We start from the raw sequence: 27,756 nt of genomic DNA on the forward strand, positions 1-27,756 counted from the left end.
ACGGGCATAAATCTGGCTGTTGGCTCAAGTAAGTTACAGTATCTGTATTTGTCTCTACAAACTAAACCTAATTCAGAATATTTCAGTTTTAGATTTTGGTGTTTTTATTTCTGAAATGTTCAGTAGAACTGTGTCCATATAAAACGTATAAAATAAAACCAGACAAACCATTCAACATTATACTAGCAAAAACAAAGATTTAAAGGCTTCTTATAACAATTAGTAGTAACATAATTGAGAAAAAACAAGTTGACTAAACAAGTTGCGCAAGAAAAAAAGGCAACCATTTAGTAATTTTGTACTCAATAACCTAGCTATGAAACTCATAAATGGCTCCTATGTATGTATAAATGCAGAACTCCTTTTACTTCTAATATGATTTAAGAATTGTTTGATTTGTAGATAAGCTGCATTAGTTATGATTTAAGCGGTGACAGTCCATGTGGTTATTGTTGAGCTCAGATCCACTGTGTGACTTCTGGATCAGGAAACTTTAAACTGATGTTTGGAGAAGGAATCAAACTAGTTGTAGAAACCAGTAAGTAACAATAATTCATATATTCTAAACAAAAAATTGATAAAAGTGTTATAAAAAGCAAATCTGTATCTGTAAATATCATGACAGCTTAGTCTGACACTTTGACTATATATGGTTATCATTTTATTAATGTCTTACAAATGTGAAGAAATGCTTTACTGCATTCATATCTTAATTAGTTATCATTAACTGGTGCAGTCAGTGTCAAATGAAGCAGAAACAGTGGATATAGTTGTTGTTCAGATCAGATTCACTGTGTGACTGCTGGAGGAGGAAACTTTAAACTGATGTTTGGAGAAGGAATCAAACTAATTGTAGAAGCCAGTAAGTAACAATAATTCATATATTCAAAACGTAAAATTAATAAAATGTTAGATTTTTCACATTAAAGCAAATCTATATCTGCAGATATCATGACAACTTAGTCTAATGACAGATTATGACTGTTATGTATATCATTTTATTAATGTGTTACAAATGTGAAGAAATGCTTTTTACTGCATTTATATCTTAATTAGTAGTCATTAACTGGTGCAGTCAGTGTCAAATGAAGCAGTGGATATAGTTGTTGTTCAGATCAGATTCACTGTGTGACTGCTGGAGGAGGAAACTTGAAACTTATTTTTGGATAAGGAATCAAACTAATTGTAGAAACCAGTGAGTATCAAGAATCCACATACTCATTAGATAGAATGATTCAACTTGTGTTTGTTGGCTGTTTATGCAAAGGTATTATTTGATATTGACACAAGTTAAAATAAAGCCGGTTATGACTGGAAATATCACGACCGCCAGATTGAATGAAACATTTGGATGACGATCTTGTTGCCAGAGCAGTCCTCGATCTCATATTCTCATTAAAACACAGTCAAATAATGGGTTGTGTGTGGAATTCTGAATGAAAAAGTTGTGTTAATGATTTTTTAAACGTTATTAGATTATAGTGTTTAGGTATTTTGGCGTTTTCTAGTTATTTTAGAGAGCATAGTTATCCGCTTAATTTTCACTCTTGAAATTTGACTATGATTGCTGTTCAAAAGCATAGTTGACATTTTTCCCCACTGGCATATATGAAACAGCCAATTATGTCTAAACTACAAACAGTATTCAACTTCTAAATTATCAACAAGATGATGTGCTTAAATCCGTCACTGTTTCGTACATCAGTTATTGTTCTGAGTGGAAACATTGTGTGACTGGTACTGGGGCAGCAGCCTGGAAAATATTTTTGGGGAAGGAGTCAAATTAACTGTCGAGGCCAGTGAGTATCATTATAATTTCATCTTAAATTATTATCGTATATTAGCTCTGTTTTTGTAGTTGCATGTACAGTATGTATGATGAAACTTGAAACTGAATGTACAGATCTCAGTGCATATTTATTAAATATTTTTAATAATCACAAGATAAAGACCAAATTTTAAAGAACTCATTCTTCTGACAGACTACTAATATTAATGAAATTAATCTTCAGCAGCTCAACAAACTCCAGTTATCATTACTTTATTAGAGGAATTGAAAGCAATAGTGCCCTTAAGTCAAACTAAAAACAACATGACAGGACAAATACATGCAAAATGTTTATACTGGTTAACAGAAAATGTGTATTCACTCACTAGATGTGAACAAACTAACCACTAGAACCTTGTTTTCACCTTGTGTAATGACTTGTGCATGACATTCAGAGGGAGTATGAGATGACTATTTAAATTAGATGTTGTGTTAATCATTTGTGGGGGAAAATAGAAGATGCCAAACCTTAAGTGTACCTATGAAGTTAAATTTAATTTCCCCTCCATATCACCTTTCTTGCACCTGCATTTGTGTCATAACCAGTGATACATTTAGTTTAGTTTTATTTTTAAATGTTTAATCCTGATTAAAGTTCTTTAAATTCATATGAAAAAAACAACTGAATACATTCAGTCAGTTTTCATCATCAGTAGTCCATCTCTGAGTTTATGTGGTTGGATTTGTCAGAGTGTGACTGGCTCTGGAGTTGCTAAACTCATCTTTGGCTCTGGCATTAAACTTACAGTTGACTCCAGTAAGTACATTTTATACATATTCTTTCCTTTTTAATTTGCCGTTTTAGTCACTCGAATGTCCACTTGAAGCGAAAAAACAGCAGTAGATTAAGTATATCACTGATGCCAGCAAAAACCATATATTGGTGATTTTCATACTTTAAAATACATTGAATGGTAATGTGATAATCTATGAATTGAATTGAGAGTTTTTCATCACCTTAAAAAGGCCTTTGGATATTATAAAAAATTTTAATTCAGTTAAATAAGAATGAAAGGAAAAACATGGCACTAACAGAAGGCTTTCACCCGACAAAGGCAATTTAAAATGATGTTATGAATTACTATAGTTAAAAATCATTCGATTGTTTAAAGCAAAGCTAAAAAATTGTGTAGCTTCATAATGACCTGGGCCATGCAGTAATTGTTAAGATCAGATTCACTGTGTGACTGCTGGAGGAGCAAATGTTAAACTCATTTTTGGAAAAGGAACCAAACTAATTGTGGAAACCAGTGAGTATCAAACTAAATATAAAGCTAAAATGACGATGTGTTGGTTAAATGCTGAAGCCAAGCTATTATTTGGTATTGACACAACTCAAACTAAAACCATTTACGGTTACCGTAACAATTACATGTCAAGTCAAATTCATATCATTCATTTATGAATGAAATCACAAATTAAACAACAAAAACAGTATTTAAATTCAAGCTGTCAGCATAGTACTTGATTTGTACATGTGTTAAACCCTTTAAAGATATCTAAACTCACCAAAGTTCTTCAGAACTAATAGAAATTAACCTCCTGAATACATTAAGTCTCCTTCGTCGTCCATGGGTTTATGTGGTTGGGTTTCTCACAGTGTGACATATTCTGGAGCATCTAAACTCATCTTTGGATCTGGCATTAAACTGACAGTTGGCTCCAGTAAGTAAAATTAAACTTGTCTTGTTTATAATTTAACCGTATAATTCCCTCAATTTACACTAAAAGCTGGCGTAAAATAACATAAAGACAGAAACGGCATATAATTGAAAAACCATATACCTGGCGTTACAATGACATCAAGCTTAAACAGCTCAGATACATGGTTTTTACCTGACAGGAGCAATTTAATAGTAGTAACCCAAATACGCACACCTTGCTTTTCATCTTTGTACAAATGCTGCTGGAACACAGACATACAAATTAAAAACTGTAATGATTTAATCTTATTTAATAAGTTGCATTTAAAAAGTTAAACCCTTTAAACCCTTAAATTTTTAGTTAGTTGTAATAAGTCTAGAAGGTTAACAAAATAGTCCTTGTAGTTATTGTTCAGATCAAATCCACGGTGTGACTACTAGTGGAAACAGGAGGCTGATTTTCGGAAAAGGCACAAAACTTACAATAGAAAGCAGTGAGTATAAAGAATGTCAATATTATATAATAAGAGTGACTTACATATCTGTTATGATGTTCATGGCATTTCATTTTGACTATTATTTAAAAAACGCTATTCATTATTGATGTGATGATGGAAAAAGGAAAATCACAGCACGGTTGCAGGTTTTTGAAATTCATTCAAACATAAACTCATAAGAATATTTTAATATATTAATTAATATGTTAAACCCAACAGAACCATGTATACTTACAATTATAAACAGTCTTTTAGCTTTACAGCTTTTTGAAGACAATGTGAGTAAATTTGTTGCTGTCAGGTTCTTTATGCTGCAGTTCTTGTTAAGAGAACAAACACTGTGTGACTGGAATGGGAAACTGGAAAATAAGTTTTGGTGAGGGCATCAAGCTGATTGTGGAAGACAGTAAGTTCAGTAATTATTGTTGTAAATTATCTCTAGTTTATCATATGGATTCACAGTGGATATGAAAATAACCTTAAAACCTATGACAAGTTCAACTTTATTCACAACAGGTCCACTTTAACTGAGAGACTGTAAATTCAATACAACAAAATTATAGTTGTAAAATAACGTAATTATGCTCCTAAATGGTTTGTTGGCCCATTTTTGTTTGATGCCTTAGAAACTCTTCGTACCTTTGAGTTGGGGTTTATGTGATAAGATTTCGTACTGTGTGAATGGCTATGGAAACAAGCTCTTCTTTGGTTCTGGAACAAAATTAATCGTTGAATCAAGTAAGTTACTTTATTCATTTGTAAGTCACTATATTCATATTTTATTCAGCTGGTTCTACACTAGCAATGTATATACTTTAGTTTAGACAGAAGGAGGGCTCCCTTTCAACCCTGTAACATTTCACATGTTTTTGAATACACAATTATGGTAGCACATGAGTTTTTTCATGTGGTGGTTCATCCTTAAATTCAATTCATATTAAGCCAAAAATGAAAAACTTGGAACATATTCGCCAATAAACTTTTAAATTTAAATAGAGTAGCTTCATGAGGAAATAGTCCATGTCACTGATCTCTGATCTTTGCGCACTTTGGTTACTCACTGTGTGACTGGTTATGGAAACTCAAAACTCGTCTTTGGTTCTGGCACAAAACTGATCGTTCAATCAAGTAAGTTATTTAATGAATTTTCAAGAAATGACCGTTGACCTATCACAGCTTTCTAAACTCAACATTTTGCCCAGAATTTACACTACCGGCAGCTTATATGTACAAATAAAAATCTCTAGATTAACCTGTTGGACTAAAGCAAGGCTTTGAAAACTCGAATGACTCCAGTGATAGTTTAATTTCTGAAACATTACTGTTTGCAATCCTTGAATATCTGATTTAATTCAAATGTTTATACTTAAATGTCAGTCCTTTTAAGCCACATAAGATGTTTGTGTTTGCATACATATAAATATTGCTTATCACATCATCATCATCAAGTCCATATCATTGAGCTCAGGGTTTATGTAGTTGCATTCCTTGTTGTGTGACTGCCAATTCAAATACAAAACTCATCTTTGGCTCTGGCACCAAACTTATAGTTGGATCAGGTAAGAGATGTTATTAATTTGTAAGGAATGATGGTTGATCTAATATCATTTAATTAAGCTGTCTCTAAAATTGCTACTAGGAGCTTAGGTTACAAATAAAAATACTAAAACACTAGTTGAACCTTAACTTCAGAAGGAAACATTTTTTAGTCACTGAATTATTATCTTGTATCACTTTTTTCATATAGAGTAGCTTCATTAAGTCATGGTCAATTTCTTTGACCTCAGGGTTTATTTAGTTGGATTCCTTATTGTGTGTTGGGCATTTTAAACAGCTAAACTTATCTTTTGTTCTGGCACAAAACTGATGGTTGAATCAAGTAAGTACTTAATTCGTGTGTAAAAATTATATTCAGCCTAGTTGTAAAGTCCTGTTCACTCCTGTAATAGTTCTTTCTGAACTGTAACATTTTTTGTACAGACCTTTCTGGTACAACTCAAATTATTTAAGTGAAGTGCTAAAATTCAGTTACTTTTAAGCCACGTTAGAATAACTAAGAATATATCATTGACCTTTTCCTTGTAAAATATGACAGTATCTACATGAGGAACTGGTCCATGTCATTCATCTCAGGGTTTATGTAGTTGTGGGTAATATTGTGTGACTGACTACTCGAATTCAAAGATAATCTTTGGGTCTGGCACCAAGCTGAAAGTTGAATCAAGTAAGTTTATCGATTTGTGAGAAATTATGTTGGGTCTAATGTTTGGATATAGTTTGCTGTTGATATTTGAGAAAAAAGTTAGCTGCCATAACAAGGTTGAAATCGTAGGTTAACGTCATCAAGTAAATTGAGTATGAAATTTAACATAAATCTAAATGGAAATATGATTTATTCAGTATAAAATTCTGCTGAGATTTACAATTCAATCCAGTCTTCACATCAAGTTGTTTGTGGATGATGTGATTTTGTCAGTCACTAATTTTTAAGCGATTCCAGAAGAAAACATATAACAGATTCTTTGACAGAGCCAGTTTTTTGATAGACAGTACGTTTTGGGGAAGGAATCAAATTAATTTTTGAGGGTCAGAGACTATTACTGTAGAATTTAAATCTTTAAGGTTGTTAGTGTTTCTTGAAGCTACATAAGGAAGTTTTTAGTTATTGTTCAGATAAGATGCACTGTGTGACTGCTTCAGGATCAAACTGGAGACTTTTTTTTGGAGAAGGAACCAAACTGATTGTAGAGAGCAGTGAGTTGAATTTAAATATTCATTTAATTATTCATGAGTAAATTACTTTGTTTGTTCTGACAAGCTAACATATTACGTCCATCACCAAAATGTATAGTCCTGCAATATGTTGTCGGTACCGCATCATCTGTACAGCTAAGAGTAGAATAAGTTCAAAATGTAACTGCAAATTATGTGATTAAGTTTGTTGCTTTCCATAGCAAACTTGAAATTAATTGAACTGCATATTGATCAGTCTGCTAACTCATTTCAGTGGATGTCAGTATTTTGTGTATATGAGTTTTGGAGTGTGTGACTGACTCTGGGCTTTACAAAATCATCTTTGGTGGTGGCACAAAACTCATTGTTGGCTCAAGTAAGTCAATTTCCATGCTTAACCAAATTAATAACAAAATAATTCTTACATTAATAACTAATAACTTTGTAATATTACTATTATTATTACTCTGCCCTTTTTTTAGGATTCCACTATTTGTTTCAATAATGTTTCATTAGCTACAACCTGTCTTGTTTTAAGTATGTGTTATCTTTAGTTCAAACCAAAGACTTGCATTAATAAATTAAACGTCTGACTGTTTGTAGGATGTAATTATCTATGGTGGTTACTTAATTGCGCTTTAAGAAAGGTTCCAGGTGTTTTTGTTGAGTCTGTTTCCAGTGTGTGAATGCTGGAGTGAAGCTCCTCTTCAGCACTGGAACAACTCTTCATGTAGAATCAAGTAAGGAAAAAGAAATCATTAAAATCATAGTTATTGAAAAAATCTTACGTTTCTTTGGTTGGTAATTGAAAAGTAATACACACACATACACACACACACACAAATGAAACTTACTGTAATGTTTTAAAGATACTTGATTGCTAAAAGTTAGACAGAACACAGTTAATCAGTTTAAACGCTCACATAATTTCTAGTGTAAAACACTACTCTGAACCTTTCTTTGTAATAACAAGACATTTTGTTTTTTGAAAACAAAAACAAAAGGCAGTACTGTGCTGCTGTAGCCTTCTTGTGATAAACTTTTCAAACGTTTTACATTTTTTAAATTGATTTAAATTCAGTTGCTTTCAGTGTTAGTACTGAGACCAGTGTCAGTGTTTCTGCAGCCATTGCTGTCACGGTGTGACTGCCTCTGGAGTTTATAAGATCTTCTTTGGTTCTGGCACCAAACTGACAGTAGAACCCAGTAAGTTTGTTTTATTCACATTATCAGCTAAAGGTTGAAGGTTGATCTACTTTCTAATTCTGCAGTTACTTTTACTCTGAGTTGTCAAATATATTTGAGAAGATTTCTGATTCCCTTCTGTACACTGAACATATGTAGTTTGCTGTAATGACAAAGAAATAGTGTTAATGCATCTTTAAACTAGATAGATATAAAAGCAGTTTTAATGGGAGAGTTGTCCATTCTATTAGAAAATATGCAGTCAATGCTTAAGGGGTTGTAGTCTTAAAACATTTCAAATTTCTATCCACCGCTGTTAAGAACTGCTTGAAAGAAATTTTTGTTGGTTTCACATGAGATGAGAGGAGAAAATATTGTAAAGTTTAGTTTCTGTATATGTTCTGGGTTGACAAAACAAGTCAGTTTTTGTTCATCCTGTTGTCGTTGTGTGAATCTCGGGGGAGGAAAACTTCTATTTGGCAGCGGAACAGCTCTGTTTGTCCAAATCAGTAAGACAATTACCTTCTTTAAGATTATCTAAAGAGAATAATCGTAATAGTTTACTAGTTTGTTGGTTACTGTCATTGTTTTGTCTGAAGAACTGAATGAGTTGTTTCGCGAGGAAAAAAAAAAGTGATTTGTTTCCACATTTATGATAATACACAAGATTTACAAACAAAACTATAAACAAAAGACGAAGCTGGAGCTCCAGTTTTTGTTTGCTAGCTGAGTATTGTGTGACTGACTCTGGACTCAGAAAACTCTCCTTTGGAAGAGGAACCAAATTAGTAATTGAAATCAGTGAGTCAAATCTCTTTTACTTATCTTTACTTAAGTAAAACAAAACTGCTTTGTCACATTCAACAAAATTAGGTTCTCACTAAAATTTAATAGTCTATTTAATAGATGTGACAAATTTCAAATGTCAGTACTATAATTACATTTTCATTATTTAAATTCTACTAATAGAATGTTAATCAGTTTGATTTTACAGCCTATAAACTTTGTTTTATTCAATATTTACTCATTAACAAAGTAACAACACAGAAAAAAATCAGTTATTGTCATGTTAATCTAGGCATTGTTTTGCTTGTCTCAAAACATATTTTTGAGGGTTTTTATTTGCAGTACAAAATAATTTGCTAAATCAAATCCATTAACTTTTAACCAAGTCAGAACAGATTTAACAATAAATATTAAAATCTGCTCATTACCACTGAATCTTGGGCAAAAACTAATTTGCAGTAAATAAAAACATATTTCACCTTTAACTGACCACCAACTCCTTTCAAATCTGTTGAGATCAAAATGATGTATAGTTGTATTTTCTCAAATTATCTTATTTTGGGGATAGAATACCATCTATCCATATAGAACAACTGGGACTCCAATTGTTCAGATTGTAATTGCATTAGAGTTTATGAGGGAGGTTCTGAGTTATTGCTTAGCCTTCCTGAACTGTGTGACTACAAGCGGTTACCAAAAGCTCCAGTTTGGATCTGGAATTAAACTCATCGTACATGAAAGTGAGTAAAATCTATTTAATATAACTGACAAGAAAACCTACACTTGATGTGAAAATACATATTCACGCTTTTATTTACCATATTATTCTTACAATCGTAGGAGAGCAACACATTGTTTTGTGGGAGGAATCTTTTATGAAGCTATTACGTTATTTTCGTGTAGGAAATTAAAATTTAAACTTGAGACACCAAAATGTTCATCAGCAGATTAACAAATACACAGAGTCAATGAAATATTTTACCTCTGACGTTTAAACTTAACCAACAAACCCACAATTCCTCAGGCAGGACTGATTCAACACTGAAATATTTCCACTAAAATATAAAAACCATGAGTAAAAATCTTTTTAAAAAACATTTAACAGATGTTAATACCATGAATTCTTTATTATTACTATCTTTGAAAATGTTCAATCAAATCTCAATCACATTTAGATGCTCAGTGACTTTATGTTGTGAAGTATAACAGTGTGTGAATGACGGGACTGCAAGGCTGAAGTTTGGGCGAGGAACTGATCTGAAAATACAAAACAGTAAGATTTATGTTTATTAACAAAAAAATAACTTGTCAATTTTTCACTGCTTTGTTAGTTAATAATAAGACCTACATTACACACATTGTAAATATATGAATTTACTTAACTGTCAAGAAATTAATTGATGACAATTTCAATCAATAATTAACTGAATTAATATCATACAAAAGTATCACATGTCAGCTGAACACCTTTGGCTTCATGGAGTATTGGTCACACTGAATAAGAAATTAGGTTCAAGAAGTTTAAAGAAGAATAAGATGTATGTGAGTTATTGATCAGCCTTATTGAACTGTGTGACTGGAACCGGTTTGCAAAAACTCCAGTTTGGATCAGGAATTAAACTAATCATCAATGACAGTGAGTAATAATAACTTTTAATGTGGATAAAGACCAAAACAAACAAAAAACAAATTTCCCCTTTTAATTGACCATTTCATTATTTGAATATTATGTGGGAAAATACAAAAGGAGTAGGGATTTACTTTGGGAGCACCAACATTTTCTTTTTGCGCCAATGTGATTTAAAAACAAAAACAAAACAAAAAAACTTGCAAGTCTTTGAAACCTTTAGAGTTTGAAGTTATTGATCAGCCTTCCTGAACTGTGTGACTGCAACTAGTTACCAAAAGCTCCAGTTTGGATCAGGAATTACACTCATCATCCATGACAGTGAGTAATTCTTTTTTATAAAAACTGAATCATAAAGATAAACCAACCTGTAGAATTTTAAATAAATAAAAAAAAGCTATCTGAGTTAGATTGTTATTATAAGTCTGTTCTTAGATATGGAAGGAGTGGTATGACTTTATTCCTTGATCAGGATCAGAACAAGCACAGATGCAACGTGAACCCCACTGAAACATATAAAGTCATGTACAAGTAAATAAAGAGTAACAGATAATACAGTTCAAATAATGGAAAGTAAAACCAATAACAGTACTTGATATACAATTATGCACTCAAAGAAGCTAATGTATCAACTTTGGACAAATATCCAATAATAAAACTTTCAAATATAGACTTTTGCAAGTGGTCTTTTATAGTTTATATTAATTGAGTGATGTATAAAATCCAATAAAATCACATCAGCATACAGTGTTAACTTTTATGCTGATTTTCATCCCACTGACAGACTTAAGCAACTGGATCCTCACACACTATTTTAAACATTAAAGTATTTTCTTTATTTTATCTTAGAAAGCTTTGAGTGCTTAAATTAAATGTTAAATCCATCAGTCAGATGTAAACCTTTAATCATCAGTATGAAAGCAAACTGAGGAGAGACAAAGGCTTCACTTTGGTCTGGTATTTTATCCTTAACGTTGTATGAAAATTAAATTTCATCTTAATGTATTTAAAAATTTTAAAGGGGTTTTTAAGGTTTCAAATTATTTTATTTTCAGTTCCTCACTGTATTTGCACTGAAGTGTGACACTGTGTGAATTATGCTGGCAACAAACTGATTTTTGGATCTGGCACAAAGCTGACAGTTCACACCAGTAAGTCTCTTTATCCATTAAAGTAATGTTCTGTAGTTTTGGAATCAGAGCTTCGATAATGTAAAATATATTATGTGAACATTAATATTTGTTGTTACATTCAGTAAGTTCATCAACACTAACAGTAATATCAATGCTGAACATTTTGATGGACGTTACATTTGGATTAGCGAGGTGTATGTTAAAGTTTGAAATTGCACTTAAAACACTTTGTATTAAAAGTGGATTGTTGTGTTATAGTTTATTATCTGTATGATAATATTAGATGTTATATTCTATAGAGCTAAAACAATAAGAGTGTAGGCGTTAAGAGGTTTTCGCACTAACGACATGTACAGTGTGAATGACGCTGCACGCAAGCTCATCTTTGGGAAAGGAACAAAACTCTTTGTACAAACCGGTAAGAAACAAAAACATTATATTTTCTTGTTTTTTGCATGAGAATGAGAATAACTTTAGTAATTTTCTAAAGCAAGGTATATAGTGATTTACAGAGCATTACAAAGACAAACTAAAATAGGAAACCCTATAAAGCAATAAAGTAAAGCAAAAGGTTTGTATACATATTTAAATGTTATAAGGATAATATGTTAAATTGTTCTCACTAAATACGATGAAACTAAAAAACAATACAAAGTTTTCTTATGTTAACACAAACTTATCTACAGCAACATTCAACGCTAAATATCTTCACTAAGATCTATAACATTAAAAACATATAGCAGGTGTAAATGACTATTAAAATGTAGCTGTTCTGCTGAGGTTACTGTAAAAATGTCCTGGATCAAACAGTCCCATTGAGTTTCTCAGTGAGTTCATGTTATGAAGCGTCTCAGTGTGTGAATGACGGGACTCGAAGAATTATCTTTGGACGAGGAACTGAGCTGAAAATACAAAACCGTATGTAAGATTTACAGTTTACAAAAGTCTCAGACATTATACATATGGCAAATTATCCTTTATGAGAGCGGAACTGAACAATAATAGCTGCCCTGTAGATTTTATTGCATTGAAAACGGTGATGAAATGTTAATGTATTGTTCAGAAGCAACACTAGTAAAAATAAATTGCAATATGCATATGCAATAATAATCATTATCACAGAATAATCTTAGGTTTTAACAGAGAATATTTACTTCTAACGCTATAAATCACATGATCACATAAAAGTTAATCTTGTGTTCCACTACTTATATTTCAATTATAATAAATAACAAAATCCTGTATCTCAACTCATAAATCTTGCCAAGTGACCCAGGAAGTGACAGAATTCAATCATTTTTGATAACTGTGAACAAACCAAACTGTATCTCCAGGTCAGACTTTAATTATGACATGAATATATGGATATATAAACCAGACAGTCATGACTGCAATATTAAATAAACGATACAAAAAGTAAAAGTAAGAACACGTTAGTAGTAGCAGATGTCGATCAGTTCACAGTTGTTGTTAAAGCTCTCTTTGATGTGTGACTCAGACTGGAATCCAAAAGATCTTGTTTGGATCAGGGATTCACGTCTCAGTGGAAACAAGTGAGTCCAGTTTAAATCCATTAAAATAATGATTATTTATTAAACTAAGTAAAGTTTTATAAAGCTACTTTATGTATTTGAATTAGATGCAACTTCATCACAAAACATTCACAGTTGTATGTATAAAGAAAATACCCATAGATAAACTTTAAATACTTCTTGACAAGTAGGTGAATATTTCTTTAATGTCGTTGTACAGTACAATGAAAATGACATTTAATTAGTAGAAGTAGAAAAAAAGGTGCAAGAAATGGATAGTTAACACCAGAAATCTGTTGTAACCTACCTAACATTGACATAGCTTTTATAAAAATAGAATCTTTCACAGTATATTACAAAATACTGGTTACTGCTCTGCAGAATAGATGGTTCAATAGTTCAATATCATGAACAGAAATATTAGTTCTGGCTAGAATTTGGCATAATTTGTGCTGGTTTTCCGTAGTGGTTGTTACTGTACATCCTGTTAGCAGGTTATTGTTAAACTTTCATGCAGAGTGTGAATAGCAACAACGTGAAAATTATTTTTGGTTCAGGAATTCAACTGAAAATTCAAACACGTGAGTAGAAGTTTCTCATTTTTACTTACTTTTTGACTTATAATCGATGGATAGACAACAGGACTGTGGAGCTTGTTAAATATATCTTTGTACCACATCTATTATATTCATATGCTGTTCACACTAAAAGAGCTCTTACATTAAATATTTAACATGCACATTTCACAACTAAAATCTTAATATTTAAAAGAATTGTTTGCGTTAGCCTTTCTGTGTCTTGTTTACAGCTCTCATACCACAACATGCATTAACATTCAAATTAGAATACACTACATAATTTAACTATACCAATTAAAAGAGTTGTTGTGTGTTTAGCTTCTGTCTTTGCTCCAAAACACTATGGTTGGCTCTATAATGATCCATCTCAAATTAAAGGCTTATTTATCAAACATACTGGTTTCAATATTAAGACTCAAAAGTTAACGGTGGTTGTCTGTTCAGATGGACGCGCTATATGTTTAGAGACATAACCTCGTTGTTCTCCAATATGGCCACTGGACATTACACTCCCTAAAAGCTAAAATCTGTCCGTCATCATGACGAAATGTTGTATTTAAGCTACAACATAATGAGATTGTATTTTACTTAAGCTGTGAGGACCAGAAGTCTGAGACCGAGTATGTAATGGTTTTTGTTCTGGGCTTGATGAATGTGTGAATGTTGGAAACAAGTTAACATTTGGAAACGGGACAAAAGTACAAGTCCAGGCCAGTAAGTTGTTAATCATCTTTAAAGTATACATTTAACAGTCATCACTTTTTGCGTAATAATAATGTCATTTTTCACTTCTTAGAAAAGTTTAAGTTGTAGTTAGTGTAATCATTACAAACAAACATGGAGGTAATAATGACGCGTGTCTTCATGTTGTGTGAGTGACAGATGGAACAAAATCTAGTTTGGAACAGGGACAAAAGTAAGGCTACTTAAAGCGTCTTTAAACATGTTAATCATTCTTGAATTTGCGATTCATTATATGTTTAATATTCACCATTTATATCACTAGGATTTTTCATAAGGATGATTTGGCTAGAGTCAATTCCATAACTGATGAAACATTTCATACTTTCATTTAGGTAGTTGACTGTAAAATGTCAATAGCAACAAACAGTAATGTACCTTTCACTAATAAGAGATTTAATAGTGTTTAATCACATTAACATCGACTGTCTGAGCTGCCGGTGTTTGTTGTGCTGGGGCAGCTGACTGTGTGAATACGGGTGGATTCAAGATCTTTTTTGGAGCTGGAATCCGTTTAATCATACAAACAAGTGAGTGTGCACAGTCCATTGAGATTAGTTACTAGTAATCATGTAATGTTGAAACAATTAAGGGATGTAATTATTAATTAACCAAGAGAAGCAGTTTTTGATAAGTATTTGTTTAATTAATTCATAAATGACAAAACATTTTCTGGTTCCACTTCCTACAATGTGATGCTTTGATACATCTCTCTATTTATAAATGTATTTGACTGTTAGGTTCACAGTTTGAAGACTGTTTTACTTTCTAACAAAGTAATGGTCATTTCCAACACTGTATTTTTTAAAATGATGCTCGTAAACAACTCGCTGTAGTCCAAAAATAATAACAGCCAAGTGGTTTTACATATAATCAGCTTTGAATCGCTGCATCTTGTCTGATCATCCAAACCAGTTATTGCTTAGCAACATTTAAAACCATTAAAACAATAATAATTTGTCGTAATAGACTAAAGTTTTATAGCAAGACTTCCGAAACAACAAGACTTCCAGGTGTTTTCGTGAAGGAGTGAATGTCTGTGTGACAAGTGGATGGAAAATAACCTTTGGCCGTGGGATCAAATTAACTGTGTGGCTGAGTGAGTCGTGTGTGTTTATTTCTGGTTTTTCTTCAAATCTTAAGCTACAGGACTGTTAATGTGATAAAAAAACATTTGTTTAAAAGATACTAAAGATTACAATATTCAAAAAATCTAAACGGCGTTCGACATGGTAATAGTACAAATATGAATCCTAATATAAGTCATAATATGCACAATATGTAGATTTGTTGAATTTATGAAGAACCACAAGATATCTCGTCAGTATGGTGAAGGTTCTTCAGTGGTTTTTGAATGCTGCTAACTTGCTGTGTGAATACTAACAACTACAAACTCACGTTTGGATCTGGAATCAAAGTTATTGTTACGTCACGTAAGTGTGTGTTTTAAATATTTATAACTATACAGACCTGGTTGGCAAATGCATTAATAATTGCAATTATGTTTTTTTAGTAATCACACACTTTATAATGCAAAAAGTACACATTTGAAGTTGGGATCTGATAATCACATTGTTTCACATTACATTTGTTATTACACATTTTATTCATAACTTTTTCTAATATAACTAACACAGTTACCATAAACATGAAGCTGCTGACTTTGACTCATCAACGAACTTTCACAACTGAAATATTCACTACACAAACATTACATATGTAATACCTTTGTGTAAAACTACAGTTTCTATAATCAAACAAAGTATTGTTACATTTAGTCGATAGTAAAGTGAGTCTCTGTTCTTCAGAGGAATCACTTACTTCAGCAAACAGACACATTTTAACCCAAACTAGTCGTTTCTAAGTGAAAGTAATGATTCATTGTCACTTACCGCCACTTATTTTATTTATAAATGTTGATGATGAATGAATAAACATTTATAAAATATAATATAAAATAAAATCCAACCCCCCCCCCCGCACTCTCAGTTAGCTGGTGTTTTTGCTGCCAGATAAATCTGTGTGTGAATAACATCAGGACTGTGTTTGGAGCTGGAATTAAACTTATCATCGTGACAAGTAAGTGTGACACTGAACAGCAAGGTGTGTCACTAAAACCAAAGATATTTACATTGAATTACTGGACGTTATCAAGTCGTTTCTAAATCTAAACCCTGTCCCCCGCTCCCAATGAACACTTTGAAGTTATTAAAAGTTAATTTCTCATACCTCACTTTCCAAAAAATCTTAAAACATATAACATTATGATAATGGTTTTATATTTGAAATCCTCCTCATGTAGAAGATTAAAGGTACAAAGATAAAGAACCTAAAGAAGGGGAAACTGCACAGTGACACAACAATGTGTGACACAACTTGGAGTCTCCAAACTAACATTTGGTGCTGGAACTAAACTTCAGGTCGAAAAAAGTGAGTTAAAAAGTGTTCTATTCACATTTTAATACAAATCTCACAATGGCACAGATATTTAGATAATAGTGGAGTGGTTTATCTCTTTTTCGCCTCAGAGGTGTTGCAAATAGCAACAAAACTTCTCTGGTGAGGTTGGATTTTATTTACAAATTATATGTCAACTAATCAATTGAGGCATTGATCTTGCAGTGGATGTAAAATATAATTTGGCACCAAATGAAGTGTAATGCAAGTTTATTCACTTATTATCTGTTTACTGTGTACTATTATATTATACTAACACACAACACTAAAACAAAAAGCCAAACATGTATAAAACTAATAACCGACACGTATAATTGTTTGTAAAATAGTAACTAAAAAAACACAATACAGAACAGTTTCATATCGACACTAATCATTAAGTTTAATCAGGTTCGCTTTGTGTTGAAGTAGCACACTGGTTTTTGTAACTGGTTTAGTTCCTGTGTGAATAACAACAACTTCAAAATCCTATTTGGATCGGGAATCAGACTGTTTGTATTGTCAAGTAAGTGAATTGTCTAAATTAACAGATGTACACATTAATATTTGCCTTTAACCATTATTTAAAAATCCCGCTAAAATGTATATAGACAGCATAATAACAATATATTCTCAATAATGTGGAAGTGATGATTTTGTGTCTGTAGCTATGTTTCAACTCAAGTTTAAAAAATTACATTCTACATGTTAGCTAACTTGCACAATCACCTAATAACATTCTTTTATTACAAATATTTATATATGAAACTGCACTGAGCGTTTACAGGCACTGATTTACCAAACACACTTTAATAAAACAAATACTATACATATATAACTTAATAATCATGTATTTAACAAATAAAATGCAATTAGAGGGCAGAAATGAACATAAACTAGTAACTCGCTAATAAGGAATGCGACAACATCGTCACCTGTGTAACTTTAATTGTGCAGATTTGTTACAAAACTGATAATGTGGGAATCCAAATTTTTGCTCTCATAAAAAAACAGCAACACATTTACTACACATTTACTTTATTAATAGAAATGTTTAAAACACTTTTTGCTCAGTCACATCAGAGCTGTTGATGTGTTTTTGCTGCCAAACAAATCTTTGTGTGAATGACAACATCAGGACTATCTTTGGATCTGGAATTAAACTTGTTATTCTGACAAGTAAGTGCGAGATGAACTGAATTCCTAATTCCTATTAATAATAACATATGGATAACAATATAATTATGATAACAACATGATATCAAAATTTAAATTTTATCTGACAACAATAATTTCAACATTTCTTGTTACTTAATCTTATTCTGAATCAAACAGAATCAAAATTAAACAGAGTTGTAATTGTGTAATTTAATGTCATAGTGACATTCATGTTGAGATTTACATCAGGTTTCCATTTTGTTTTATTTTGCTTAAAAATGTAAAACTAACGATAACATTAACAGTAGCCAACAACAGTTTTGGTTTCTGAAACTTAAAAATGCACATTCAGATCAGATTATGCCGAGTCATTTTCGTAATTAGACAAACTGTTGTGTGAATTACAACAACAACAAAATCCTGTTTGGGTCAGGATCAAAACTGGTCGTTGTGTTGAGTAAGTAATTATCTGTAAATGTACATTTACGGCAAACATATGTTTATGTTTATATTAGCATTAGCATCCATAACTCTTTAAATGTTTCCACAAATGTTTTGTATCACTTCTTAAAGGATCTCTAATCTAATGTATCCCAAATCAGGATGCTACTGGAGCAATACCATGTACACCACTTAATGGTATTAACAATTAAACCTAATATTATGGCTAAATTATGCTTTTTTTTTTTACACATTTGGGTACATTTGAGTTACCAAAATGCTTTGTATCACAAGACCTTTACTTAAAATATGCTACTTTACGAAGTGTACTTATTGTAAATATATTGTATATATTACACTACTGCAGTAAAACAGATGCATAAAAATAATTAAATATACATATCATTCAACAAAATTCACCCGCTAAAAATATACTTGACTGAATTGAAAAAGTATTGATGTGATTTTGTTGATATTTGATACTTGATATACGTTCAGGGGAACAAAAATATGTTCCTTTATTCCTATGATATAATAAAACACGCAACATGCACAAAGACAGTACATGTGCCAATACTACTGAGTGATGAATAAAACATCCTTGTATTAAAAATAGAACAACTTTCAACTGAAAAAATGGACACCTTAAGTTCAGCTTCCAAAAACAGGAATAAAGAGTTTTTCCAGCAGCTGTCTGATTTGGGATGTGATGATTAATGTTCCTTTTTGATGAGCAGTTTTAAACCTTCAGCTGAAATTGATGTTTCTGTGTGTGATTCAATCACAGTGTGTCTGTGAGTGACGTCATCTTCTTTGGATTATAGTTTGATGTGCTTTGGTTTGCTCCTTTTCTCCTAATATGTTCAGTCATAACACTTATTCTGAACTGGATACACAGCTACGTTGGCAATGTTTAAACATTATTCCTGTGTGTTAATGAGCTGTCTGTCTTTTGTGTTTTTCAGAGGATGAGTTCGAGCCATCCTACTATAAACTGAAAGATGGTAACAACACAGAGGCATGCCTGGCGACTGGTTTCAGCAGACAGAACGCAACAAAATTAGACCCTAAAAATGAGGGTCTATTCAATAATTCAGAGGCCGTCCTGATATCAGAAGAACCACTAGATGGCCTGTTCAACCAGGTGGCTTTGTTAAATTCAACAAGTGAAGGAAAATGTCAAGGTAAGTGTAAATGATTTAATATGTATGACACCTGATTAAATCAGTTTTATCAGCACACTAAAGGATCAACTGAAAAAAAAGAAAATGGAAAACTAGGATAGAAAGGAGGATTGAAAGGTTTTACTGACCAGAGGGAAGGAAAACGGATTTGAACACAGAAAATTAAAAAGTGTGACTGATTATGGAAAATGACCAAAATGAAAAAGTTTAAATGCAGACATGTAAATCAAAAACGGTGCGAACGCTGTTGCTTTTGGAGCTTGTTGTAAATGATGGGGTTCTGAAACATCAATGCATTTCTCAAAGCTAATAATCATTTTGTGTCTGATATCTTTCAGAGACGGATGGTGACGGTTTGTGCGAAGAAACTTTGGAGCTAGGTTTGTATTTAATCTGATTAAACAGTTGCCTCTGGGTTTACAAAGCTCTGTTTGTGTTTTGGTTTAACGTTTGTGATGTTGTTGATTGCAGATCCGACAGTGAACGGCATCACTCTGACCATCACGATCCTCAGGCTGATGTTTTTCAAGACCGTCGTCTTCAACATCGTGATGAGCCTCCGGCTGTGGATCAGTCAGTGTGAGTACAAAGTTTTCCCCTGTTTTATGAGTATACTTACTTACATTTTTTAAAGAGTCCTCTCTGTTTCAGATCTGCTTCTGTTTATTTGCTGTTGAAACAAACTCAACCTTTCTTCCAAGACGTGTTATCTTGATAAATTCAGGATAATGTTGATTTCCAAAGCATTAATTCTGTAAATACAACTGAGTCATGTCACACCCACCGCTCCGTTCAAAACACTTTTACCGTTGAGCAGCACTATATTCTGAATTTTTGGAGCTGCAACAATGAGTTGATTGACAAACGTAATTGGCAACTATTCTGATCGATAACAAGACGTCACCTTGGACTCTCGGAAACTGTCACATTTTATTATGTTTTCTGGTGTTTTATAGACCAAATCATTAACTCCCATTAACAAACCTCGTATTTTTTCAGATTAAAAGCCTTCCAGCAGCTCAAATGGCATAACCCCTTCTTTTAATGTAAAATATCTGCTGAAAGTGTTTCAATTTAAAAGCTTCATTGACAGTAGCAGTGTGGGTTTTTTTTTTAAACTAAAAAAATTGTTTTCAGTTATTTGTCCATCATCAGTTTGCACATATGTCCAATATAAAAATCTTCCACAAATCATATATGCAAATTAGATCATTTTTAGGAGACAGTGTTTCCATTATGGACATGATTTACAGAGGAGGGACACAAGAAGACTGAATTTTTACGCAACTTCGTCCACAAGAAATAAAACAAGTCCAGTATATCCAGATCATCTAAACCACTGATGTGGAGGAGAAAACCAAGGTGAACATCAAAGTTTCTACCTGAACTTTGTGTCGTGAAATTCCATTACATCTTATTGAGTTCTGTCTTTGTGCAAATTTGACCTTTGGTGCTGACCATAGTTGTTTTGAATGGATGCAACAGTGGACATTTTAGATATCTTAACCAAATTTCCCAATCAGTGGCTTAGATGGTTATTCTGGACGTGGTTCCCTTTGTATGTTGTATAGACTCGTCTGTATGGAGACAAATAATCTGTAAATGTTTGTAAAAGCTGATTTTCATTAACAGTTTTTTTCCTTTATATGTATATTTAGGCTCTGCTTTGACTCTGTACATCTTGATAAAATGGAAGAAATCTGGAATTATGTATTTTAAAGCTGTTTCAGGTCACATTAATGATTAATTTTTGTGTTTTATCTTACAGGAACTCTTCAGATCTTCACTAGAGAAAAACTTCATGATGACGGATTCACAGAACAAGTTTATGATCGATTTGAGTCATTGCTTAACTCGCTGTCTTGTGTATCTGCATCATGTATAGTAATATGTAAAAATATCGTATCACCTGTTAATATCACACTGCTGACAGACATGAAGGCATTCTGTAAAACATGTAATCTTTATATAGTTTGGAGATGATTTTCATTTTGCTTTTAATGATTGAATTTGGACTCTTTCTGTCCTGCTGATGTAAATATCACAGTTACATTTTGACATGCAGTTTGTTTTGCTTTCAGTAAAAAACTCAAAAGAAAACTTTAAAAAACTCTGCTCTGTGACATTATAATAAAAACTGAAAAAGGATTTATGATTATGTTGTTTTTTTTAATCCATAATTTCTGCTTTTACTATTCCTGTTTTGTTGACATTGATGACTTCACACAGATGTTTCTGCTCTATCTGTAGTTATAATAATAATAATAATAATTAAAGAAAATAATACTAAAATATTTCCCCCTTTTAAACTGTTCTTCTGTCCATGAAATTACAGATTATAGATTGTGCATGAACAAATATTATTATTCTATTATTAAGTTTGAAATGTGTTGTAATAAAGTGAAAAAAGTGCATGAAAATACATATTAAAGTAAATTAATATTAAACACCTGGGAAGCCTGAGAGAATAATGACAAAGGCAGAAATCATTGTGGATGAAATCCTTCAGTGTCCACATACTATTGAGATAATGTGTACTATGGATGGATTACTGAACAGGCCCAGGGGCCCAAAGTGTCGATGTGGACGAAGTGACCGTCATGCCAGTAACTTTTCTTCTTTAAGAATCAAAGCTCACATTTAAAATCATCTACAATAAACAAAGAATGAGGGTCTACTGTAGGTCCAATGAGGGGCCTTCTATGCCCAGGGGCCCTTAGTGATTTTGTGCTGTGAGAGGCAAAAATTGGTTTTAAGCTTTCTTGTTGTTGCAGTTAATGGTTTTATTTTATACTGAGAAAACCTTAAGATGCACTGTGGGGCCCAAATGTGTTAGTTGATTCCAGCACATTAACCAGCCTCCTGGCTTTGTGCTCGGGGGAGAACTCAAGTCAAAGCACAGTCAGCTGTGTGGGAGTGTTTTAATCAGATTTGATTGACAATCAACCAAGTAGCATCGCATTCTGATTCAAACGTTGCTGAATCCTGATTCGTCCAAATAAGTTCCAGAAAATAGCATGGTCATATAAGATCTGATCACTCACAGTAAGAAACTGATTGGGATGATGTGTTTAAAGACCCAAAACCAGGAGCAGCTGCTGTGCACACTGTGCGATTCTCCTGTTTAAATATTAAGGAAGCTAAATCTGTTAAAATTGAAAGGTTACATTCTGAAGTTCGGTTGACATGAGAGAATGTTTCAGAAAACAAAAACCAGAATATAAAAAGAAAGGGATTTTACTTTAATGCAAGTTTTACCATCTATCTATGTCTCACCAGGATGTGTCATGTGATAAGAAAAGCAGACACCTGTGATGTCAGTCACTGGGCCTTTCTCATTTCCCTAATTTGTGCCTCCTCGATCCTCGAGCCTGCACAAAGAGAAATCAAGGCACAGGAATGGACCTAAAAAGGTACAAATGCTTTGCCGCTCCAGCTGTACCCTAGCAGGGTACGAGGACTATACCTCTAAAATAAGATTTCTGCACCCCTAGAGACAAAAATGTACCTTTACAATTATCCGAAGCAATTCACAATTCCTATTTGTATCAGAAGTGGCACGCCTCTGGAGCAACAACGGGTCAAGTGTCTCGCTCAGGGACACATTAGTGGATGTGTCACAGTGGGTATTGAACCCAGGTCTCTCACACCAATGGCATGTGTCTTATCCACTGGCCCATCGCCAACCCTGTATGTCCTGGGGGCGAGGGATCACTGATTTTCTGCATCATTTGCCTGTACGTTAAGCTTGTTAAAGGTACAGTTATGTACCCTTTGCTGTCAGCAATGATTCTGTACCTTTAAAAATAAACAAAGGTCCACAGTTAACACCTTAAGGACCATTACAGGGTACTTTTTTTACAAATGTACCTTTAGGGAACAGAAATGATACCTTATTTCTCTGTGTGTGAGACCCAGAAATTGATCTCAATGCACCTCGATCTACCTAAAATGTACCTCAAGTAATGAGAATCGAGGACTGAGGAGGTTAGCCGGAGGAGCTAAACACCAGTGTATCCTTTCCAGAAGTCTTTTAGGCAGATGTGATTCTTTAAAGACACGCAGCTGGATTATACACCAACCCACAGTGTTCCTGGAGGATTCATAAGTTGTACTGGTTATTTAAGATAATCACATGCACAATTTTATTTTCTGCCCTTCACCATTCTTTAATGTAATTTCACTTTGATATCAGGGTTGTTATTGTTGAATGTGATGTGCAGATGTGCAGCAGGATCATAAAAATGAACACTGTGAATAGTGGCTGGTGAAGCGTCTCCCCATTAAGAGAGATGCTGTGTGCAATTACGCACGAGGCACATCTACAGTTACAAGTTATTTATCTCGGGATCAGTCAGGATCTAATGTTTATTTATGTTCTGTGTAAAGCAGCCGGCTCCCTCAGAGCGTCTAAACAAATGCTTCAGAAGCTAAAAGTTTTGTTCCTTCCAGAGAGTTTCCTGTCTGTCCAGTCAAGGTTATTACTGTGGTTTTGTTATGTTCCACGATATTTGCTGCAGCATTACTGCATGTGGAAATGTTTAAATGACTGACAGCAGCCTCTCTGGTCATTAAAGGAAATCGTTAAAGAAAACACTCACACATCAATATAACACAATCAAGAAATCTCCCGGCAAACTACAGCGACCCGTGGAGGTAAAATGTCCACGCAGGTGCTGGTCTCTGGGGGTTATACATACATGAGATATTCAGATTCAGATGTCTGAGCCAATCAACGCATCACACCAGTTCAGCTGCTAATCTCAAATTATTAGACCGTATTATCGACCAGAGCCTTCAGCACTGACCTGCTGTATTTCACGTTGTACTATTTCTGTGTAGTGAATGATGAGGCTGCAGTAATCTGTGACTGTTTTCAACAGATGCTATAATGTTTATTGGAACCTAGAGATGTTTCCACGTGTTATGACGGTCACAGACATCAGATCTGATCTGTAGCCTTTAGAGCCGACAGCAGGTCTGCTCATCTGACAGAGATCACAACAGCAGGCTCAGATCTATGGACAGATGATGCAGCTGTGCAACAGCTCATATTTAACTGACGTCACAGTAAAAGGAGCTCTGAGGCGTTTGGTTAAGTGGTGCTACCAGCAGAGTTTCAGCAGCAGGACCAAACATCAGTGACGTCACTCCCAGCAGTTCCATAAATACCTACACAACACGCGTCCTCTTCTCTAAATCATTTAATCGTATCAGTGAAATGCCCGTTTCCTCAACTCCTCTCTCCTCCTCGACTCCTCCAGCTCTCATCTGAGAAATGAGAAAGCCTGCTGTGTTTTTCTGCGGAGGTGCTGATGTGTTTCTGTTTGAAAGACTGAGTCAAACTGTAATATCAGTGTGTGTCATTAAACACACTGACGGTCTGAATCTGAATCTAAGAGCCTGCAGAGTTTGAGTGACTCACGTTTACAGAAAACAACTGAGTGACTGCACAAGCAAAAATAAAGATGGTTATTTTTATACTGAACATATTTGTATGTTTGCAAGTTTTACCTCTTAAAATGTTGAACACTGTATGTTTTTACTGTATGAAGCAGAATCAGGTTTATTAGCAGGTAGGTTTTCACTTATAAGGAATTTGCCTTGAGCAAAGAAACATGAACAGATCTGTACAGAAGAAGAGAGTTTGCAGTATAAACTGTAAAGAATGTGAATATGTGTTGATGTGAGGCATTATTACGTTTATGTAATAACACGTCGTATCTGCGGGGCTGGATGAGAGTTGCTGTCAGCAGGGTCCCGGGCCTTGTTGATGAGGCCAGCTGCTGTTGTGAGGAAAACTGCCATTCATTCATTCATTCACATACAAAAATTAGCAGACTTGCTGGGGTTGTGTAAAATCAAGAAACGTGTCATTTGCAACTTTAAGAATGGGCTGTCCTGACTTCTACAGTCGGTGAATTTAAACACTAAACAATGTTGGGAAAACACAGGAGGACAAATGATACTACAGTAGATGCAGACCAGAGTGAAGCCATTAAAGCAGCAGTTTCAACCACCTGTTGGTTCTTCAGAAGCTCTGGTGAGAGTTAGGACATTTTTACTGTTTTGATTCTGTTTTCTGTCAGCCTGAGATCAACATCACACTGTAGAGTCATAGCAGGAAACACACAGGTGGAACTAAAACATTAACGATGGCTCGCTGAGAGAAACATGCACACTGAAATGTAAGATCGCCATTTTGGTCGGGTTTGTTGGACTTTTGCGGAGGTTTAACTCCACTCGTTATTTTACATTGTTTTTGGAATAAATTTGCATCAAAAAGCCTTCGTTCTGTGACTTATGCAGAAAAAAAGTCAGACACACATTTGATACATATATCCTGCAGAAATCACAGTCTGCACACTTTCCAGTTTCTTTATGTACCACTTTTGAAAAGCAAATAATGTGTATATCACATATATTTATATTGTGTGTGTATTTATATACACACTGAATGTGTGAGCTGAGAGTTATGACTTTAAAAATAACTTGAGGTCTTGTGTCTTTGTTCTTTTCAACAAGGACAACAATGAAAATCATTTTTGCACATGTGATTTAATTTAATCCTTCTCATAATGAAATAAAACATACAATCGAGCCATTATTGATGCTGTTAGTAAAAATGTGGGCTGTTAAAAACTTCTTACTGTAAATCTGAGTGTACGAACTAAGATACTGAGAAATGAACATGTTAATTTAGAGGAATTAATTGAGTCATTTAAGGAACAAATGATCATAAAGTTGTCATTTCAATAATTTCCTTCATCATGTAGGCAGGTTCTCAGTAACTGCTCTCAGTGGCTCTTCTCTGGTTCACAGATCTGAACTGTTAGATGGAAAAGAAACTTCCCAGTCAGACTGTTTGCAGTATTTCAATTAAATTAGTTTGTTGTTAGTTGTTTTGTTTATGAGTTAAAACTCTCACATGTCACATGTGTCACATCAACAACACATGTTGTTGATGTGACACCTAACCAACAAATTAATTAAACAAACGGTAATCAGTGTTTGTGATCAGCAGAGCAGCTCAAACTGGTTCGAGCTGCGATTCTGTCTGTGGTTTCCTGTTTATTCTGCTGCACAGAAAACACCAGCAATGCAGAGATAAGAGTGTGTGTGTGTGCTGTTACACTTCTGTCTTTGTGAGGACCAATTTCAGTTTTAAACCTTGAAAGAGAGGATATTTTAACCTGAATAGATTAAATGTAGAAATACACAACATAGTATGTGTGTGTATAAAGTGCAGGACTCTGAGTCCTAAGGAACAAATACTCTTTGATCAGGGGGAAAGTGGCCTCCAGAGGCGTGTGACCTCTGACATGTATAGCAGTTGTAAGTCGCTTTGGAGAAAAGCGTCAGCTAAATAATGTAATAATGTAAAAAGTAAACGTGTCCTCTCGTGCTTCAAGCCTTAAGTGTTTTTATCAATATCTAACCATCATTTTTATGAGTCAGGGTTGCAGTTAAACCAGTTGGAAGCTTAAAATGGACACAAGTGTTTGACAATTTTGAGACATTCAATAAAAAAACTGTATTGCAGGTGCAGTGGTGAAGCCATGGCCGGGGCCCATAGAACTTTGTGATTAACTATACCGAAGTTACACTGCATTTATTGCCGGGGCGCCAAAATGCATGCTTTGGTCGACGCTCGAAAGGCATGAATTTTGGATGAATAAGTGCCAACTCACAGCGTTCAGTTTCTGTGCCCTGTGGACGTTAAACACGTCGTTCACGTTGTAAACTTATCGCCTATTGGTCAGGTTTATACAACCAAATTACTTGGTTAGGTTTAGGCTAGGATAGATGCAGGTGGTTTGGGTTAAAATAGGTGTTTTACATATGTCAGGTTATTTAAAAACTACTCATTGTTAACTTGGTTTCATACAGGACTCCTGGATTAAAGTCCTGACTTCCTCCTTTGCTCCCATCTTATAGCCACTTGAGGTTGGGGCCCAACAATAATTGTAAATATGGGTCTTAATAAGCTGACAAAAACAGATTATGTGCAAACAATAAGATAACAATCAATTAATACTCTCACAATGAACTACTCAAGCAAAAACGAAGATACGGGTTTTAACTGAAAACACAGAACTAGCAAATTAAAAGACCACAGTATTAAACTCTCACACTGGTCGGCACTGGTCCACAGAGCTGCCTCACACTCTGCTCTCATTGGCAGACCAAACAGCGTCACACACTTGCTGCTCTTTCCATCCAATCTAATCCTAAATAATAATAACAATAAACT

The 27,756-nt window shown here is 33.8% G+C and overlaps 1 gene segment (V, D, J or C); it reads left to right on the forward strand.

The window, feature by feature from the left end:
- LOC119902742 overlaps window positions 1–27,756 on the forward strand; it is a 60,901-nt gene that overhangs the window by 24,891 nt on the left and 8,254 nt on the right. Inside the window, 3 exon segments of the C gene segment in view lie at window positions 19,284–19,502; window positions 19,841–19,882; window positions 19,974–20,081. Of these exon segments, the coding sequence occupies window positions 19,284–19,502; window positions 19,841–19,882; window positions 19,974–20,081 (369 nt within the window).

Source organism: Micropterus salmoides, unplaced genomic scaffold (genome assembly GCF_014851395.1).
Source record: "Micropterus salmoides isolate LMB-PRFRI ecotype aquatic unplaced genomic scaffold, ASM1485139v1 Ms_hic_scaffold_14, whole genome shotgun sequence".
Taxonomy (NCBI): domain Eukaryota; kingdom Metazoa; phylum Chordata; class Actinopteri; order Centrarchiformes; family Centrarchidae; genus Micropterus; species Micropterus salmoides.